The 21430-nt window shown below is 41.3% G+C and overlaps 1 protein-coding gene across 1 annotated transcript in view; it reads left to right on the top strand.

Moving 5' to 3' along the window:
• Ptprt (protein tyrosine phosphatase receptor type T) overlaps positions 1-21430 on the top strand; it is a 679440-nt gene that overhangs the window by 537651 nt on the left and 120359 nt on the right. The window contains exon 14 of the mRNA XM_090352716.1: positions 9329-9358. Within this exon, the coding sequence (XP_090208842.1) occupies positions 9329-9358 (30 nt within the window). The remainder of the gene's footprint in view (positions 1-9328; positions 9359-21430) is intronic.

Raw genomic sequence — 21430 nt, 5'->3', positions numbered from 1 at the left:
TACCAGAGCCAGGTTGGCAAATCTTCACCCCAAGATTTCTCCAAATCCCTCATGAACTCCTCCATTTCACTGTATTAAAATGAGAACAAAGCAACTCTTAGGAAGATGTGCTGAAGTCAAGTCCCAGAATGGTTGCAGCTCCCCCCTATCTCATTCACTCCTCTCCTGATCAGTTCCTTCAATCCAGATGAGCTTTCAGCCCATCCCGACTTTCCAAAGAGCAACTTTCTGGAAAGTGTGTTAGGATAGAGTGTAGAATATGAGAATTCCTTCTGAAAGACTTATGGCCTGTCTGAGTCTATATTGATTCTCTGGGATTGGCATTGAACATTTAGTGTCTCTTCCTGATCTAATGGGTGGAAGATACCTTGCTTATGGACTGGGAATAAGAAAAATAGTGTCCTGATTTCTACAATCCTGTTGATTGCTATTAACTTTGGAGAAACAACATGACAGATCACTGACTGGGCTTGGTTTCAGGTACCACTTTTCTTCTCTAGGATTATTTTTCCCAATTTTGTCGATAGCCTGTCTTTGGGTGTGTATCTTTGAATTAAAAGTCCTGATAGTCCTCTTCATCTATAAAGTTTCTATTTCTCTCTAAATTTGACCCCTACATCCTTCCAAGTAGGATTTTAAAAAATTACCTTCTTAGCAAGGGTTTCTTACAAGCAACCAGTGACAGAGGCCTCTGGCCCCTGGGACACTTGTTTATAGTTCATACTACCTGGTGGTTTTGCAGGTCTGAACAAAGAACTGGCCTATGGGGACAAGTCTTCAACTATATTCTTCTCTCACTAAAGGTCACTGAAATTCTGTTATTCTGTATTGTCTGCCCTGGAAATCCCACAAGCATTTTATAGTTAAAGTCAATATCTTTACCTAGTTCTCAAACTATTCCAAATCAAATAAAATGGAGTATTTTCTCAAGCCAAATATCCCATCCATTGACAAACAAATGGCATTTCATCATGTTAAACTCTTCTAAGCTTGCATCTTTACATTTTCTTCATCATACTTCCTTCTCTCTTATCTTCCATCTTTCTCTCCTTTTCTTCTCTCCTTCCTTCCTTCTTCCTTCTTTCCCTGTATCTTTCCCTTTTCCCTTTCTCCCTCCCTTTTTTCCTTTTTCTCTCTCTACTATCTCTCATATAAAGCAGACTTCTATAGAACTATTGCATGAGTCTCCTCCCCAGCCCCTCTGATACTTCTCCTCACCTCTAGCCCTGCCAACCTATCACTAAAGCTCCAATATACTTGATTAGCTCCCTGCACTCCAGTGAGAGTAGTATTTCAAAAGCAAAACTCATACTCTACCCTGTTCCCTGAAATCCTCTAACAGCTTCTCCTTCCCCTGAAACAATTGGGGTAAGGAAAGAAGAAGCCAGTGATTAGGAAACTCTCAAGCTATAATGTCTTCTTGTTCACAGTGATTCTGGAAGATCTCCTAATGTAACTCCATTTCTATCACTGTGTTTATGGCATTTCCTCTTTATTAATTCTTACATTTCTCAGTTCTGTGTGACAAGATAAAACCTATTTGAAAGTCCAGTTTGAAAATTTTATTCTCTAGTAAATCTCTCCTTACCTCCGGTCTAGACAAACTTCCTCTGCCATCTGGATCCTCTGTGGAGATCCAAGTGTGTTCTGTCTAACCCTTGTCATTTGTATTCACATCTTACCTCTGCCACTGGACCATCATCTGTCTATTCTGATTCATCTTTATCCCACACATGTCTGGCACATACAGGGTATTTCCTAAAAACATTTGGACGGAATAGCCCAGATGGAACCAGGATTAATACTCTGTGTTGTGTACAAAGTAACAGCATGCAGAATGCAGACCCAAATACCAACCTTCAGCTTGGATGATGTATGAAGTTCTGAGGTAGAAGAGTGAGTAGTAAAGATGCAAGACAAAATGTGAAAGACTTCCCATGCCTTGAGTTTTCTGGAAAGACATTGTCTAACCAAAGGAAAAGAATAGAAACAGTGAAAAGAATCACAGGTGATAACTCTCAGATGAGTGAAATGATGCAGCACACATGACTAGATTATAGTATGCAACAGATCAGAAAACAGAATGAATACAGTTCCAGAAAATTTCTTGAAATCACATGGCTGATGAGTAACAGAGTTGGCTCTCCACCTTAGACACTGATGATGGTCTGTACTCTTTATAACCATCTAGTTATGATTATGAAGATGGTTTTTCCTTGATGGAATATAAAACCGAAGTTTCAACTGGAGTGTGAGGAGAAAGTCAGAGAGGAGAGTGTGTGGTTTGTTTAGTGGGTTCACAGCCTAAATGGAATGAGTCATCCTTTACTCAACTCATTCTAAAATCAAAACCACACATCCTGGACGTCCTCCGGTTATTAATGTTCATGTTCATTAAAATCAGATACAGTCATATGCTTGTACATGCACATGCGTGCATCCATGCTCAAACACGCACACACAAACACACACACAAAACACACACACACACACACACACACACACACACACACACAATTTCCTGCCCTGGCTGTTGATGTAACAATTTGACTGCCAGCCCCTCTATCTTTCTCTCCATTCTCCAACCCAAATCATGAATTTCAAATGAGTACTAGGCCCCTGGGTCTTCTTTGAGATGCCCTATGACCTAGTGGACTGAACGCAAGCTCCTTAAATTCTTTGCTGTGTATTATTTCCTACATCTAGATTCGCCCACTTTGTTAATTGCCTACCTAGTCAATGAGCAGTTCTTCCATCTGCCTGAAAATACCTACCCATTTCCACGTTTGGCTTCTCTTTGGCTTTATGAATCAAGCATCAAAAATTCTCACCCACCTTACTTGCTTTCCCTCCCCATTTCTACCTGCCCCACCCAGTTATATGGTTACACAGCTTCTTTGTGTTCCTAATCATTACTTTATTATTCCAGAAGACTAAATAAGAATAGTGATTATTAACATAGGCATTTTAAGTAAGACTGTCTGCATTCTGTACCTACCAGGCCTCTTAGCAGCTATGCATATATGGGCAAGTTACTTAACCTCTCTGAGCCTCAGTCCTCATATGCACAAAATGCACATAATGTCTCTTGGGGATATTATCAGTATTAAATAATATAGCTGACATAGTTTGCTTAGAATAGTCTCTGACACATAAGACATAACTCAGTGGGTAAATGGGAGCATTTATTGATTGATTGATTGATTGATTGATTGCCAGTCCTGGGGACTGCACTCAGGGCCCGAGCACTGTCCTTGAGCTACAACATCACTTCTGGTTTTTCTATGTATGTAGTATCAAGGAATCAAGCCTGGGTCTCCATTCGGCCAAACTCCTGGCCCCAGTGAGAACAATTATTATCATCTGCTTTTCAAACTTTTGCCTCACTCTCCCACCAGACAGGTAGACTGACTCAGGATTTCTATCCCTGATACTTAAAAGAGACAGTATATATAATACTTCAAGAAGTTTTGCCAACTTAATTGTGAAAAGATGGAGACATGGATGATGAATTGTTGAATGAATGAGTAGATAAGTGAATGGATAGATAAGTGAGTTCAGTAGATTTATGCAAAGGAAGTATTTGTTCTTAGATGGTTGTTGAGAGAAAGGTCAGAAGATGGGATGGATGGATGGATGGATGGATGGATGGATAGACGGATGGATGGATGGATGGATGGATGGATGGATGGATGGACTACATGGATCAGTAAGAGGTCAGTCAAATGGGTAATTAGATAGACAACCCAGTCCTGTAAGGTATGGAACAAAGAGAAACTTTGCCTGAAGTCAACATTCTCAGCCAAATATAAAGAAGCTTCTGCAGTATGTGATTTATTAAGTTTCAGATTATTGTTGTTTTTGTCACCTAAGCAACTGTCTTCCTGCTCAAAATTTTTGGTTTTAGGCAATCTGCTACTTGCAATATCACCATATCATTGTAAATTTAGACCTTTCACAAATCTTCTTCAAAGCTTAGAGAAAACACACATGTATCTTGTGTTTTGGTCACAGAAGAAAATGCTGAGAGGCTTCCCTGACCGAAGTGGCAGTTTAATTAAGAAAGGGTAATATTGAAGCAATATTGCCAGTTACCATTGTTCTAGCTTCTATGAAGCCAGATCAGGGATAACACTGGCTTTTGATGACCTCAGAGTAACTCAGAAAAGCTGTTTAGAAGATGAACTCTGAGACTAAAGAAGCGTGTTGTCAAGAAGAGGTGGCTGAGACAGAGGTCAGTAGAGAAGGTTGAGTCAGAGTACTAAATGCAGCCTACGGCCCAAGTGGAGGTGGCTGCTCAATGTGAAGAAGGTCCATCTCAGGACAGAAGCTTTGACCTATTGACAAATGATCTTTTCGAGCCTTAGATTCCCCATCTAAAAATGAGAACAGCTATGTCTGTTCCATGGAGCTGAGGGGTGGGGGTGATTAAAAGAGATAAGGCACGAGTCTTCTCTAGTGGGAGCCTGGTCCATTAACAATAATTTGCTTTCCTGCTTGACTTCAAGACAGCAGAGGCACTGTGGTGTTCAAGAGCATAAGAGCAATGATGATATCAAATTTGGCTTACTATGCACATAACCTTAAAGAAATGCCTTCAACTTTCTTTGCCTCCGTTTCCTCATCTGCAAAGTGAAGGGATAACAGTAACATTTATCTGAACAGTCAGATGGGGTACTTCATGTGCATGCATGGAAATATTACAATGAAATTCCCCTTGTTTTACTAATATATGTGAGTAAAACAATCTTTAAATGATTTCAGAATAAGCTAAGTGTAGTGGCTCAAGCCTGGAATCCTAGCTATTTGGAAGGTGGAAATCAGGGGATTGTGGTTCAAGGTCACCCTGAGAATAAAAATTCATGAAACTGGATTTCAATCAATGTTTGGGTGGTGCCTGCTTATTATCCCAGCAACAAAAGCACAAATAGGAAGAGTGCAGTCCAGACCAGGATTGACAAAAAGCAAAATCCTGCAGTGAAAAAGCAAACAATTGAAAAGAGAACTGAGCCAGGTGCCATTGGTGGCTGGTGCCTGTAATCCTAGCTATCCAAGAGGCCGAGATCTCAGGCTCATGCCTCAAGTCCAAGAGCTTCTTTTTAAAAAAAAAATTTTTTTAAGTGGTCACCGGTAGTTCACATCTGTAATCCTAATTACTCAAGAGGCTGTGATCTGAGGATTGCGGTTCAAAGCCAGCCCAGGCAGAAGAGTCCTCCAATTAACTACTCAAAACTGGAAGTGGTGCTATGACTCAGGTAATAGAGCATTAGCTTTGAACACAAAGAAGCTTAGGGATATCAAGCAGGCCCCGAGTTCAAGTCTCACAACTGACAAAAATAAAATTTCCTATTATAAAGATGATGTACAGAGGGGTTACAGTTATGTAAATCGGGTAAAGAGTACACCTTTTTTTTTTTTTGTGGGTTATGGGGCATGAACTCTGCCTGGGCGCTATCCCTGAGCTCTTCAGCTCAAAGCTACTGTCCTACCCTTGAGCCAAGCCCCACTTCCCATTTCCTAGCAGTTAACTGGAGATAAGGGTCTCAGCTCCTTCTGTGCCCAGGCTGGCTTTGAACCTTGATCCTCAGCTCTCAGCCTCCTGAGTAGTTAGGATTACAGATGTAGACCAACACGCCCAGCAAGAGTACACTCTTTTGTGGAAATTTCATCCCTTCAATTGCTCTCTCCCAGTTTTTTCTTCCCATTTCCACTCACAAGTTGTATAATTTATTTTCAACATAGTGTCCAGTGAATGCCAATGCTGTAATTATCTACAAAATCCAGAAGGTATACTGTGCTCTCAAGTGGTGGAGAGCTAGCTTTGAGCACAAAAACTCAGGAATAATACCCAGACTCTGAGTTCAAGCCCCAGGACCAGCAAAAATGAATGAATGGATAAATAAATAAATAGAATGATGGGGGGAGGGTGTTTAAATGGTAGAGCACTTAGCAAGCAAATCCACAGGTTCAATACCTCCTCTCCCCCAGTACCACTGGGGGGGAAAATGAGCATTATAAACAATGTCTAGCACATTGTAAGTGCTACCTACATAGTTTTATTTATTCCTATTTTATTATCCCTAAAGAAGTGAACACTTTTCCTCATAGCCAGAATGTAGAACAGTATACATCTGTGATGGCATAAACCATCCTTTATCCATCCTTAGTGTCATCCAAGTATAGATGTATCTAACCTAATGCAAATTTACACTAACATAATTTACATAAAATCAGCTTGTCACATCCAATTTGAACATCATGTAAATAATATAATTTAGTGCCAATGGCAATGATAACTTTTAGACTATGTAATTATGGTCCCAAGTTTGAGATGGAAACAGTTGAATTCAGGACTATTTAATGACTTGCTCAAGGCACTGCAGCTAATGAGTGACTGTACTTGACGTACTCATGCACCTTATATTTTCACTCTTCAAAGCTGCTTTGAGCTGTGGTTGTCTATTCCCACCCTTTGGTACAGTTCTGAAGGGGAGGAGTCAGTTTGCCTTTGATGTTACACACAGCAACACTGGCTCTTGAAATCCTCTGGGTTCTCAGCTCAGTTTCACTGCACTGCCATCAAGTGATCCATTTGAGGATTGGGGAAAAAATTACTCGAAAATTCAGGTTTCCAGATCTGAGTAAGTAAGAATAGTTTCTTGCCTTCCTGAATTATTGGATTAATTGTGATCATTATGGAGGTGATAGATGACAATATGGAGAACATAGGTGTCTTCATCTGTTTTTGTACATAACAAAGTCAGTGAGACTGGTTAGTTTATAAAGAGGAGAAATTATTTATGTCTTGTAGTGCTATGGGCTTGGAAATCTGAAAGAATGGCGCTGTTATCTGCCCTGCCTCTGGGAAGTGTCTTCTTGCCATGTCACAGGATGTGAGACAACAAGTGTGCATCAACTCTCTCCTCCTCTTTTTTTATAAAGCCACCAGTCCCAGTAAGGGAGCCACATTCTGATGATCCTGTCTGATCCCCATTACTCCCAAAGATCTCACCTTTGATATCATGGACACGGATTTAGAGATGAAGTTCCCATATGTCTCAGAAGGGGTGTTCAGACTGTGGCCACAGATATTTGGAAATGTTCATCACAAATATCCTAAGCTTTGCATCCCTGAGTACTAACATTTCTAGGTCCTGAGTCAGATGGTAGGAAGTTCAGGAACAATCTCTTTGCAAGGGCAACCTGCATAGTCAGTGGCAGGTTTTGATGACTTGACATGGTTTATTGACTCTCCATCCACCACAGTTCTGAATGTTTTATGCTTTCAGCAGCCAGACCCACTGTTTTTTTGGTCCAGGACACTGAAGCGTTTTCTGGGTTTCTAGGTCTTCTATATTGGCCATGAGTTTGTATGTCTTCTTTTCTTTCAGCCACTTTCCTTCTGGGACTATGGGGTTGCCAGGGTAGGCTTTGCTCATAGTGAACAGAAAACCTCAAGATAGCCTGTCTTGGGGCTGAGGCCACTTCACATCTGAAAAGTAGAAGTCAGAATAAGTGTTCATGCCTCTGCAGTTATAAAGTTACTGTCTTCCTGTGACAAGCAGATGGGATAATGGCTGCAATTAATCAAATAATTCAGGAAGGCAGGAAACTATTCTTGCTTACTCAGATTTGGGAACCTGAATTTTCTAGCAATTTTTCTCAATCCTCAAATGGATCACTTAATGTCAGTGTAGTGAAGCTTGATGTGAAATAAAAACATTCTATTTATTGTCTCCCAACACAAGACAAATTACAACCAGGGGAATATCATGGACTGTATTTGAGGTTTGTGATATTCAGAAATGAAGAGCTAGTGAGGATATTAGGAAGAAATTGAAGATTGTGATTTCTTTTGAGGCTTGAATTCTTAGCCAGATGGTATCTGAGATAATGCCCCTGCTTAGAAAATAGGTTAGAAATCTGAGATGATAGAGCCAGGTGCAGTGGCTCATGCCTGTAATCCTAGCTACTCAGGAGGCTGAGATCTGAGGATCACAGTTCAAAGCCATCTCAGGCACTGAATTCCATGAGACATATCTCCAATTAACCACTAGAAAACAGGAAATGGCGCTGTGGCTCCTGGGTAGGGTGGTAGCCTTGAATGGAAGAACTCAGGGACAATGCCCAGACCCAGAGGTAAGGTGCTAGCCTTGAGCTGAAGAGCTCAGGGACAGTGCCCAGGCCCAGAGTTCAAGCCCCATGGCCAGAAAAAAAAATCTGAGATGCTCTGGTTTGGGTGCATGGTTGAGTGCCAGTAACCCCATCTTCTTAGTATCCTCCTCTGCACAATGAAGTTGCCTTGAGGAACCCCCAAGCTCCTAGAAACACAATTTTGTACACTAATATGAGCAATAAGAGAGAACACAGGCACAGAATTGGTTCCCACAGAAGTTGAAAGCCCTCTTCCTCCATACGATGTCCTTTCATGATGGAGTTGGATTTTGCATGGTCTTTCTACATAACACGTGACCATCAAACATCTCAACACTTAGAGATAGCAACCCATTGCTTGGGATGCATCTTCATGTTGCACAGGGCTTCTCAAAATGATTTGTTTCTCGGTCGTGATCTCAAAGATCTCCGCTTAGAGAACCTTATTGTCTAGAGCTGGAATGGCTAGGTACTACCTAGGTATTTTCTTTCTCTTTAGAGATCTCAGGGTCTTTCTATGTGATTTCTCCAGCCTAGGTGAAAGTTGGGCTTACATGGAGACTCCAACATCCAAAGAAGAGTCCAAACATCCAGATAAAGCTTCTTTTATGTCTAGATTGTGAAAACTCCAGATTATAACTCCTACTACATTCTATTGGTGGCACAGGTCCAGTCCTGACTCAGTCTATGTGTGGGTGTGGGCAATGAGTGAATCACTGGGGAGCCACGTTGGGTCACTGGCAATATGTTCCTTTGTCTTGTCATTACCTTACCAAATTCTGGTTTGACCTGAAACAGAGAAGAGAGAAGAAATCACTGGGTTTTATATAGAAGTATGGCACACAAATTGTAAGATGCACCTTAAAGACCCCCCAAGACCCATCATTATAGGAACTTCATTTTAGTTGGCCATAAAGAACTCTTTCAAACAAGGAAAGCAGCCCACCCTGAAATTTGTCTTCCTTGGCCCAAGGTATCATATGCGAGGCCTCTCTTACTTCCTCCTCCATTCAAAGACTCTGATTAGTAGAGAAATTTCATCTCCTTGAGGTGAGGGATGCTGAAATAATGTAAGAATTAAGATTTCATATAAATCTAATTCTTGTTTGTTTGTCTTTTTCTTTTTTCCCCCTTTTTGGACATTTCCTTCATCTGACTGCCCACCAATATATAGAAGAAATGCTTATTCCTACTCCTATTACTTGTAAGTATCCAGTCGGTGTTGACTGCTTCGTGGCCCCATAGGGGAACCTGTGGCATGCATTTTGTGCACCAACTGATTGTCTCTTGCTTTCTTGTATCCACTTTTGTCAAGTCCTCTGTAGCTCTTACGTTATTTTTTTGTAGATGTTTGCCATTTGAAAATGCACTGCCATTGTTCAAGTCTGTTTTGTTTCTACCATCTTATTCTCCCTCGTCCCTCCTCCCCCCCCCCGCCCCATTTTTTAGAGCTGGGAGAGATGGAGTGTAATATTCTAGTTAGGAATTCCTGGATTTCCGCAAGAGAAGGACCCAGTCCTGCCATAAGATTTGAAAACAGAATCACAGAATCTCCAGAACATCTGAGTTCATTTGTATCTACCTGGGGAAGGTTGAGCCCTGAAGCCTCAGGGTTAGGAAGGAGTCTACTGGTTGTTTCTGCTCTATTGTAAGGACTATACCCAGGCTCACTGGTGACAGTAAACATCCAAGGTCTTTGTTTGGGGTTGAAATTCTGTTTGGTGTTTAACATTAGTCATCTTATGTTACCAGGGCACTTGTTTGCAATTCCTTATGGCTGCTAGCCTTTTAAAGTGCTTTGTACAAGCTAAATAAAAGTGATTGGGTTTCTCATTGATAAAGCACAGCTCTTCAAAGCATGAAGGAAGAGGCAGGGTGGAGAACTACATCTAATAGATCTTGAATAACAAAAAGAAAAAGTTAGAAAACCACATTCAATTTAAGTTGTCCCAAGTTCCCAAAGTGAATTTTCTATTGTTGTAAATTGAGTTTGCAAGAAAGATACATGAACTCATTTCAGATCTAACTAGCAAAAATGGTGAGATTAAAACACAGAATACTGGTAAAGAATATTCCCACCCAATTCTGTGTCTTTCCTCATCCCTGGCAAACCTAGCCTTGTGAGAGAAGCTTGCCTGTTGGTGACCATCTGCCAAAACTTCCACCAATGAAGATGGAAGCAGAAAAGTTGCTTCCCCATTCACTCTGTCCAGTTAGAGCCACATGATGAGCTCATAAGACAACGGTACTACCAACATTGTTATATAAGTGCCAGTGAAGTCCTGAAGGACTTTTTCTATTCATTCATTCCTTCATTTATCCTTTCATTCATTTGTTCAGTCAATAAAAAGATGCATACACGTGCACATTACATTCCAGAGTAGACAGAGAAATGAGTAAAACCTTAAACTGCACCATCATGATGCTCAAGCCTATCAGAGATCAGCATAAAAATCAAATAATTCACATGTCATCTGAGGGGCGTCTATATATGCTGTGGTATAGGAATACATAGCTGTGTAACTTAGATCATTAATATGGCAAGGGACCATTGTCAGTGTATTTAAGAATGGATTGTTTTCACTGCTGGAGAAATAAACATTCTGATTGGTTGGAACAGCATCCATGAAAACAGGAAATGATATTGTTGTTGAAATGGAAAGCAAGTGCCCTTTAGGGCTCCTGCATGTCTGTGCTCAAGTCTTTTTCCTGTCATTCCCTCAGTGGTTGTATAGTGGTTGTGAGCAAGTATTCAAAACTCATTGAGTCTCATTTTTTCTGAATTCTAAAATGATCACAGTGCCTAACTCATAAAGTTACCTAGAAGAGGAAACAAGATGAGTTTGTAAAGCACCTCGCACAAAGTCAGTGACCATGAAATGTTAGTTTTCTTTTTTTCTCCTTTCAGAAACTCTAAGGGTCTGGGCAGAAAGAATGCTTTCTAGCTGGAAGCTCATCAGGTCTTCCACGGACTTTCATGGAGTGTGTGTGTTTGTGTGTGTGTGTGTGTGTGTGTGTGATCCAGAACAAACTGCACACATCACTCCTTCCATGTATTAGCTAGTATAACTAGTACTGTCACTAGAGGCTGGATTTCTGCTATACTAGTCATTGTGGTAAAATCAGAGCTGAGCAGATGGAAATAGAAGTGGTAAATATGTAAATACTTATAGTTCAGGTGCAATTTAAGCAAAGGCCTTGCATTTGTTACTGACATGGAGTTCAATATCCCAAGCCCTAGAATATAAAATGAGTGCCAGTACTAAAAAAACATATGCATGTGGATGGAGCATAGATATTCCATAATAATATCCATAAATTTATAGCACCCTGAGTGTTATTTATGGTATGTCACTGCTGAGCAAGAATCTGCCCCCGTTTTGCCTTCTTTAAAGATGAGATAGGTAGTTGGATTTTCTCTTAAGCCTCATCTCCTTATCCCTAACCTCTACTTGCCAGAGAAGATGAACCATCTAAGCACTAAGAAAACTGAACAGATAAGGTATTTTAATCATCTGGCAAGGAGAAGACAAAGTGAAAGTAACAATACTTTCCAAGAACCTAGTGCATGCATTAGCTCAGTAAGTTTTCATGACGGCCCAGTCTGAGAGCTATGGTTATCCCTATTTAATGGTACAGAAATTGCTCAGAGTAGGTAAGTCATGCTCCGCAACGGTCAGAATGGAGAATAGACTTTTAGAAACAGAGACTGTTATGGGGTCAAGAGGAGGGGATTCCACGTCCCACCAGAGTCCACCACACAGAGACAGTCTCATATAAAAAGATGAATTTATTGGGGAAATAGATGGTGGTGAACTGACCAGCCAGGGACACGGTGCAAACTCGGGAGCTGACGCTGCGACCCTGAGCAGCTCTCACACAGGGTTTTTAAGGGCAAAACCCATGCGGTCACACCTGGTCACACAGGTGGCCAATGGGATACCTCCGGCCACGCGCAGGTAGCCAATAGGGTCACAGTCCAGTGTTTGAATTTACCTATCACCTTAGTTGGAATTGGCGCGCAAATTGGAAAGGTCTCCACACAAAGCCAGGCCCCTCCCCACCCAAGCGGATATCCCTCCTCGTGGGGGTGGGGAGGTCAAGGTTGTCCCTCCCTAGAAGGGCAAAGGTGGCTGGGCTGTACCACATATCCCTCCTCATTGGGGTGGGGAGGTCCAGGTGGCTGGGCTGTACCATTGTTAACCTTCCACAATGGGGTGGGGGAACTCTTAGGCATTCTGGATGGCACCAGTCCCTGCTCCCCTCAACAAGACCATCTAGGGGTGGGGAGGGTGGCTTGCAACAAAGGGAATAAATATGATTTTAAATATATGGGGCCCAGAATTCTGATGGAATTTCCAAGCAAGAATGTCCCATGAAGCCTTGGGCATACAGAAATGGTATTTCAATGGGAAGCAGATATTTGAAGCCTTTCTCAGAGATAGCAGATAGGAGTATGGGATGAATGAAACTGGAACTAAAGAAAGATTAGAAAGCAGAGAAAACAAGGGCTGAGGTCCAGGAGTGATGAGAAAAGTTTCACAAGGGAACTCTTATAGTGTTGGTTGAAATTTAGACTTATTCAACCACTCAAACAGTATGGAGGTTTTTCCAAAAAATTAAACATAAATCTACCTTATGAGCCAGCAGTTTCACTCCTTGGCACTTACCCAAAAGATTACAAACCAAGATACAATCATGGTCACTATGCTCACCAAAGCCAAGGAATAGAATCCTCCCAGATGAATCTCAATGGACAAATTGGTCAAGAAAGTGTGATGTGTGTGTGTGGTGTGTGTGTGTGTATGTGTGTGTGTGTGTGTGTGTGTGTGTGTGTGATATGTGCGTAATAGAATTTTACCTATCCATTAGAAAGAATGATATTGTAGCATTTGTAAAGAATATGAAGATTTGTGAAAAGTTATCTTAAGTAAAGTAAGTTAGATCCAAAGAGACAAAGGGTACATGTTTTCTCTTGTAGGTGGGAGTTCGATTTAGCATATGATCTCATAAGTAAATATGTTTGTTGGTGTACAAGTATATATAAATATGATATATTCAAAAAGTTCTCAAATAGTATAATTCCTTGGAAAGCCCAAATTAAAGTTCAACAAGTAAAACACCAGGAAGTAGGTACTTGAAAGGAGTAAGGTGGGGTCAAGCAGAAAGAGACAGACAAATGGAGAGAAGGAAAATTCAGACAAAAATTCAATGTATATCCTGCAAAATTAAGAAGAGAGGAGAAAGGAGTAAATGGGGGAAGGATAGGTGAGAATATTGAAAGGGATGACATTGATCGAGTCTTCACAGTCTTCACAAATGGCTTTGTTAAATGGCAATGCCTTTGTACAACTACTTAAAGATAATTTAAGCATCATTGCAGACCAGCAGTAGGAAGAAGATAAGAGGAGGAAGCCATTGAAGAAGGAGTTGGTTGACAGTAACAGATGCTGCAGAGGGCTGAGGTGGACAAACTAGATATCCCGACATAAGAAGTTGCTTCTGCAAGTTTTTGAGTAAGAGTAGATGAGAAGCTATCTTGCCTAGAGTGGGGTGAGTCATGAGAACAATCACTTTTCTTTAACAATTGCACTAAAAACAGAAGAGAACTATTAAGACTGTCTGCTTTGATCAGCAAGTCTTGGCAGAGTTACTATGGAGAAAGCAGTAGGAAAGGAAGAAGGTGAAAAGAGGTGGAAAGAGAAGAGAAAAGGAAGGTTCTAAAGGCAAGGTGTTCCCAGATAGGGAGCCACCTAGGAGGAGTGAAGACGAGACTTATAGAAAGACATGGAGACTGAAGGAGAAAGGGACAGACAAGAAGTGACACCTCCATAAAACCATATTTGAGATCATACCACATAAGCTGGTGTTGTGCATGAGAGGGAGCCTTGAATCTTTGTTACTCAGGACAGAAGCCATGGAGCAGCAGCAGCAACTTGTGGTAAGCTTACTACCTAGGGCACCAGCCCAAAGCTCCTAAGTGAGACCCTCTGCCATGACAAGATCCCTTGGTGATTTATGTCTGTATGTCAGTTTCAGAAGCATTGAGAAATAACAAGTCCACATTTCCTCTTTGTAAAATAACAGAACAAACAAACAAGGGCCCAGAGCATGGCCTAGTGGTAGAGTGCTCACCTAGCATGCATGAAGTCCTGGGTTCAACCTCTCAGTACCACATACACAGAAAAAGGAGGAAGTGATGCTGTGACTCAAGAGTAGAGAAAGCCCAAGGACAGTGCCCAGGCCCTGAGTTCAAATCCCAGGACTGTCCAAAAAAACCAAAGCCCAATTTCTTCCTCACAGGATGGTCCATGTTCCCTCCAAAAGCCACTCTGACCAACACACTCTGACTAACAGTCTCTTCAATGAAACCGGTTCTCATGCAGTCAACAAATAGTGATGAAATGCCCAACATGTGACAGGCGCTTGTCAAGGTTCTAAGGATTTAGGATTTAACATAAAAATCTCTACCCATGTAGAGCTTTTTAATTGGAAAAACAGAAAAAGACAGACAGACAGACAGATTGATTTCCAAACTGCTAGATTAAAAAAAAATAGCTAAACAGAACAAAATGAATAAACCTAGGAAAAAAGGTACAAAGAATTGATAGAGGAGGAATAGAAGAATTTTTCTTGCCCTTAAACAAAGAAGCTTTTATGTATTCTTTCTCAATGGAAGGATCCATACATGAGATTAGGGGTCCCCAAACTTGTTCATAATGTTTTTGGCTTTGCATCTACCTAACTATGATTGTGTAACATGAAAGTAATCAGAGATAATGTGCACCTGAATGCATGCGGACGAGTCCAAGGAAACCCCATTAAAATATATAAACAGTGAGCGGTGGACCAGAGGTTGCCTACATGCTATAATTTGCCTGTCATTGCCCTAGACTTCTGAAATAGGGAGAGGAGGAGATTCAAGATTCATCCTGTCTTCTTGAGCTCCTACTAAGTGTTACATCCTGTTTTTGGTGCTGAAAAACACTAAGGTGAGTGAGCTCACAAAAGACACAGTTAAAAGGACTTGCCAGTAAGTCCCTAGAATTCATCAGACTTACTGAATGCTGATAGTAAGCCCTTCAAGATATAGCTCATTGCTTTGATTTTATTTAGCTGTTAGGACTTGGATTCGAAGCTCTGTCTATATCTCACAGCCAAGAAGAAAAGTGAGGCCAGGACTTTGAATCTCAGACCACACACTTCCCAAGCCCAGCACATCCACATTCTTTTCACCAAGCTTTGTAGTCTAGAAGATGGAGAGACTTCTACATAGACTATGCATGTGTAAAGTCCTCATCCAGGCAGATGGAGAGCCAGGATGCAAACACAAGCCCATCTGCCTATAGAGCTTTATTTCTATGCAAAACTGCCAGTCTCTTGGGAGATACAAGAGGCTTGTTATCAAGGTATTTTTTTGTCTTTTTTTTTGAGGGGGGGCAGTCAGTCACGGGGCTTAAACTCTGGGCCTAGGTGCTGTCCCTGAGCTCTTCAACTCAAGGCTACCGCCCTACCCCTTGAGTCAAGCATCCTGTCACTTGTCACTTCTGCTTTTCTAGTGGCTAACTGGCTATAAGAGTCTTACGGACTTTAGTGCTTGGGCTGGCTTTGAACCACGATCCTCAGATCTCAGCCTCCTAAGTAGCTAGGATTGTAGGATTACGGGCAGGAGCCACCATGGCGTCCTGTCATTGTTTATTGTTTGTTTGTTTTTAAGTTTTTCATTGTAAAAGTGATGTACAGAGGGGTTACAGTTGTATAAGTAAGGTATTGAATACATGTGTTTTCTAACCATGTTGCTTGCCTCCCTCATTTTCTCTCACTTCACCCCCCCCCCGCACCATTCAAGTTGTAAAGTTCATTTCCGACATAGTGTCTAGTGAATACCACTGTTGCCTTGGTTCAACCTGTATCCCACTGTTTCTGTGATTCCCCTTCCCTTTCCCATACCAGGTAAACTTGCATACAAGACAAAGTATATTGAATTAAAAAACAGCTGTTGTCAAGTGTTTACCTTGATATCATGGAGCCACATTAAAAGCCTCAGTTCCTTCATCTACAAAATGGCGATAAAGGCTTGGCTCAGTGGCTCATGCCTGTAACCCTAGCTGCTCAGTATGCTGAGATCTGAGGATCATGGTTCAAAGCCAGCCCGGACACTAAAGTCCATGAGACTCTTATCTCCAATTAACCACTAGAAAATGGGAAATGGTGCTGTGGTTCAAGGGGTAGGGCAAGAGCCTTGAGCTGAAGAGCTCAGGGAGAGCGCCCAGGCCCAGAGTTCAAGCCCCATGACTGACCCCCACACCCACACACAAAAAAAAATGGCAATAAGGATGGTAGCTTTTTGGTGAGGGTTAGTGAGAGAAAGTTGATGCAGGTGATTATGCACAGTAGGTGTTCAGTTCCTCACATTCTGAGATGACATACCTACTTCTTTTCTCCCTATAATAGGACAGCTCTGAGCAACTCCACTTGTTCTGTTTTCCCTTTTTGTAGGACACAAAGCACTGGCATGTGTCCATAGATTAATTTGCCTCAAGGTGTGTGATGGGAACAATAATCATTTGGAATAGAGACATTTTACTGTGCTAGTTCTTGAGAAAAAGCTCATCGTTCAAGTGTAACAGCGGAAGGATACCAGGACTAGGCTATTCTCTGCCTCTCATATTGTGTGGGACTCTTGGTCTTTTCCCCTATCCGTGTCTCTTGTTCATCTCAGCAAATTCAAATCCTACAGCTTTCTTATAGGAAGTTGGATCCTTTTCATTTTTTCTTCTGTAAGGGCCATGTGGCATGTGATGTTCACCAGTTTTGGTTGTTGCTGTGAAAAATGCTCCAACAATTATTGAGCTTTGAGTTTTGCCTGCTGTTGCCTTGTCAAGGTTAGCTCACACGATTTCAAGGGCCTCACGTGGCCAGTGGACCCAATGTTCTCTACTCATGGTAGGTCAAAGCCACCTTCTGCAAAATGTCTTCTCCATTTTTCTGCACCTGCTGGAGTCCAGTTACATATCATTACAATTATTTTGTATCATAGGGAGGGACAAATGTTTGATGATCATTTCTTATCCATAAACATGCTGCTGTCTGTACTATCTTTGACCTATATGATCAAGCCCCAGTAAATGTATGAAGAATGAATGAATGACCAAGATGAAATGAAGTGACACAACAGCTAAAGTCAACAGGGACGTCCTTTCTGTTTTAGAAGAAAAGTCCTAGACACTGAATTTTCCTTATTTCTGTAAGGCAACTTCACTTCTGATTCTGCATTTGTGTGGCCTGGATGACACATTTAATTTTTTAATTAATTTTTTTCTGAGTCTCAGTTTCCTGGTTTTTAAAACTGCTTGAAGACTCATGATGTCTATAGAAGTCTTGCAAAGATTCAAAAAGCAAAATATGTGTAAAACACCTAGCACATAGTAGGGCCTCAATCATATTAAGAGGTCAACTTCTTTCCCATCATCCATCCTCCATGGCAAATCAGATCTCATAGCCTCACAGAACAATTAAATTAAGAGAGATTTAAAAAATCCTGTTCTAAGATTTATCAGGCACTCTGAATATCAATGAAGGAAATTGGGGATCAAAGAAGGTAGTTTAAAGATGATAAATACCAGTTGCCAAAAGCTAACAGCAGGTGAGTGTGTAAGGCATTGTGATGTGAATGGTCAAGGATGGGCCTAGCATAGCTACTTCCCAGGCCAGGGTGAAGACAAGGTGAGAATGCGCATTCCCAGTCTCTGCCCAATACCCCATAACTTCCCAGCCCTTTTGAAAGTGTGAACTGTAATTAGCATTGAAAAGTATTGTTTTGTATCCTGGCTATGAGAAAACTCTCTTGATATCCTCACATCACACTGTGGCATCTGTCCTGCTTACAGGGTTGTATCTCCAGATGTCTTTCCTGGAATGCCTGTTCCCCCTGCTGCCATTTCAGTTACCTGGAAAATTCTAATGTCTTTTACTTTTTTTCTTGTTGGCCATGGGACTTGTCCCTGGGCTCTTTTGCTCAACACTAGTGCTCTACCACTTCAAGCCACAGCACCACTTTCAGTTTTCTGGTGGTTCATTAGAGATAAGAGTCTCATGGAATTTCCTATCCAGGCTGGCTTTGAACTGCTATCCTCACATCTCAGCTTTCTAAGTCGCTAGAATTACAGGTGTGAGCCACCAGCACCTGACTAATTCTAATGTCTTTAACAAACAAACACTATTTTTCACTTTGGAGGCCTTCTCCACTTTCCACAGACAACATCGATAGTGTTAGACCCCTGTCATTATTACAGCATCCATTTCTCATTCCCTCATCCACTAGCTCACTCACTCATGAACACTCTTCTGCATGAACTACCCTTGGAATCTCTGCAGACCTATTTCCTTGTAGACAGGGCTATGTATTATTCCACTTGCATTTATCAACAAGTAGCTTACTATCACAAATGAGTCAGGCATCTCATAGTTGTCAGGATAGGATAACTTACTAGATATAGGGGTTTCTATGCATTGGATATCCTTTGGATACTTTTGGAGTCTTCTGGAACTACATTATCCCATTCTCTAGAAGTTAGCTAATGTCCCCATTCATTTATTTCAGCATATGGTGATAGTGGGCTTTCAGATCACCAACTTTGTAGTATTATATTGGCTTTGAGTTTAGAGACATTGTATCTGTTCACATACATCTCAATTATAAATGCATAAAATGAATGAATGCTGTCACACTGAAATAGATATAAATGCACCAGATTTGATCATGTATACAGATAGATTTAGATAGAAATTGTGACTGAAGGATGCTTTATTATTTACTCAATTGAATTTGAGTCTAAACATATCACTCATGAATACTGAACACAGCCAATCTATAACATGGAGACTGTCACCTTAATCAGGGAAAATGCAAATGACTACTTCTTCTCCAAAGCTGACAAAAAGATGTTTAGATCTCAGTTCTTAGTTTATACCTATGTTAGTCTTAATACTAACCCCGTACGAATGATGCCTTGATGCATCTGACTATGATTCTGAGTGTCTACTCTGCAAATAAATGCCTTTGAATTTTATAAGGCAGATGTAGAGTAGGTAGAAAGGATCCCCTGAGATCCAAGGGAGTGGCCAACTGAAATGTGGTTAGAGAGAATGTTCCTAGGGGTGGCACTGGGAGGCGCTACTCTGACCTCCTAGAAAAGGAAAAATAAAGGTATAGATGCTTGTCCAGTATTGCTTCCGGTAGATCCACTGCCCACTCACAGCCCTCTGAAGCATGTGCCCTTTGCAGTTGCTTGCCACCAAGGTACTCATGCAGCAGCTGACCACACAGGGCTGTAGCGGACAACCCTTCTGTACAATTTCCAAGGGGTTAGCTTAAGCCATTACAGCGATAATATTACCACAGGGTTTCCCCTTCCATCCTGCCTTACTGCTTCATTTCTTTCCCCTTTCCTTTCCTTGCCTTCCTTTCTCTTCTTTTATGAGTAAAGCATTCCCAATATATCTCCTTCAGGTTGGTCTCTTTCTGAGACAATTGGCCAGTGACCCCAACCTGAGTGGTTGCCACTGTCTTTTCTTTAACATGGCTATGGTGATGAGAGGGTTTGAGTACTTTCTGTATCCCCTCTCCAGAGCATGCGCTCGCCCTTGCTTATGGATACTCTGTACACCAGCCAGATGAGTTCATTGTCTCGTTGCCTGGTGCTGAGGTAAACTTAAAGTCCCACTTTGGATACTCATTCATAATTTGTTGCTCCATGGTGCTTTTGCTGCCTGAGACCAACGGTATCTTCCTGCATAACTTCTGCCTAGAAGAGTTCAACATGTATCATAGACAAAACTATAGAAATACCCCTTGTTGAAACAACCTCAAGGAACAGTGAGGGTCAGAAGTACCAGGCAGTGTGCAGCTGTGGCATTTAGCAATGTCTCCAGAGAAGAAGGGGATTTCAGCAAACCTCTCTAAAATGGGGGATGTTTCCTGAAGCAAGGGCTACAGCAAAAGATGATTCTGAGATACACAAACTGGGAAATGTTTTTCTAAGTGTTTCAGCAGAGTGCTTTTAATGGAAGAAAGTGCTTTAGTTAAGCTTTGCAGTGTTGATGGTGATGATAGTGATTATATCTTGTTTGTGGTGCTTTGTACTTTCCTACTTGCTACCTACTTTTCTGGTTTGGCTTGCAAGTATTTAACGCCATATTATTAGATAGATGATTGTGCGGAGCAGGAGATAATCTTGAGCATCTGGCTTCATAGTTTTAGAGATGTCTCTCTTTTTTGTATATGTGCTGATATTGGGACTTGAACTCAGGACCTGGGTGCTGTCCCTGAGCTCTTTTGTTCAGAACTAGCATTCTACCACTTTGAGCCACAGCACCACTTCTGATTTTTGATTGGTTAGTTGGAGATAAGAGTCTTTTCTGCCTTAGCTGGCTTTGACCTGCCATCCTCAGATCTCAGCCTTCTTCTAAATTGCTAAGATTAGGTAGGAGCCACTGGTACCTGGCTTTAGAGATGTCTCTTAACTCCATCCCAACTTCAGTTTTTTCCCTTGGTAAAAGTGGAATCATCACTTGTAAGCACTGAATGAGCAATTCATTGTGCGAAGCATTGAGCAGGTGTTGGGTATTTGGCGAGAAAGATTCCTCTTCTGTGGAGTTCACAGTTTAAATAATAATACAGTGCTGCAGATACATGAAAGAGGAGCACTGAAGATTTTACCCCAGGTGGGAAGTCACCGATCCTGCTTTGAGGAAAATTCTAACGGGTGACATGTCCCAGGGAAGGTCCTCATGTAAGGTAGACAGGACATGATCCTCAGTGACACATATGCCTCCACATTTCTCTTTGGGCACAGTATCTTGAAACATGCGCAAGCACGCATTCCTTTTTCTTTTAATTTGCATATACCAGTTGTTCAGAGAAGTTTTACTGAGGTATCTCCACATGTGTATGACATGTATTTTGATCAATTCATCTCCTTCCTCTATTACTTTATCTCCCCCTTGCTTCCTTCCACTTTATAACCAATCTTAATGGGTTTCATTACTCCATTTTTATGCATGCATATATTGACTTCATTCACCCCCACCATCCCTTGCTTCCACTGGCTACCCAAATAGTCCTACCTTTTATATTTATGTCTTACTTTTGAGGTCTAGACTCTGCCAGTGAGTGCAAACATGCCGTATTTGTCTTACTGAGTCATACTTGGTTTTTGTGCAAAGGACTCCTAAAGGAATGAAGTAGAAAGGGAAAGAAAAGGACAGGAAGGAA

Source organism: Megascapheus bottae, chromosome 18 (genome assembly GCF_031878675.1).
Source record: "Megascapheus bottae isolate mThoBot1 chromosome 18, mThoBot2.hap1, whole genome shotgun sequence".
Taxonomy (NCBI): domain Eukaryota; kingdom Metazoa; phylum Chordata; class Mammalia; order Rodentia; family Geomyidae; genus Megascapheus; species Megascapheus bottae.
The sequence above is the reverse complement of the archived record's forward strand: the minus strand, read 5'-3'. Positions and strand labels throughout refer to the sequence as shown.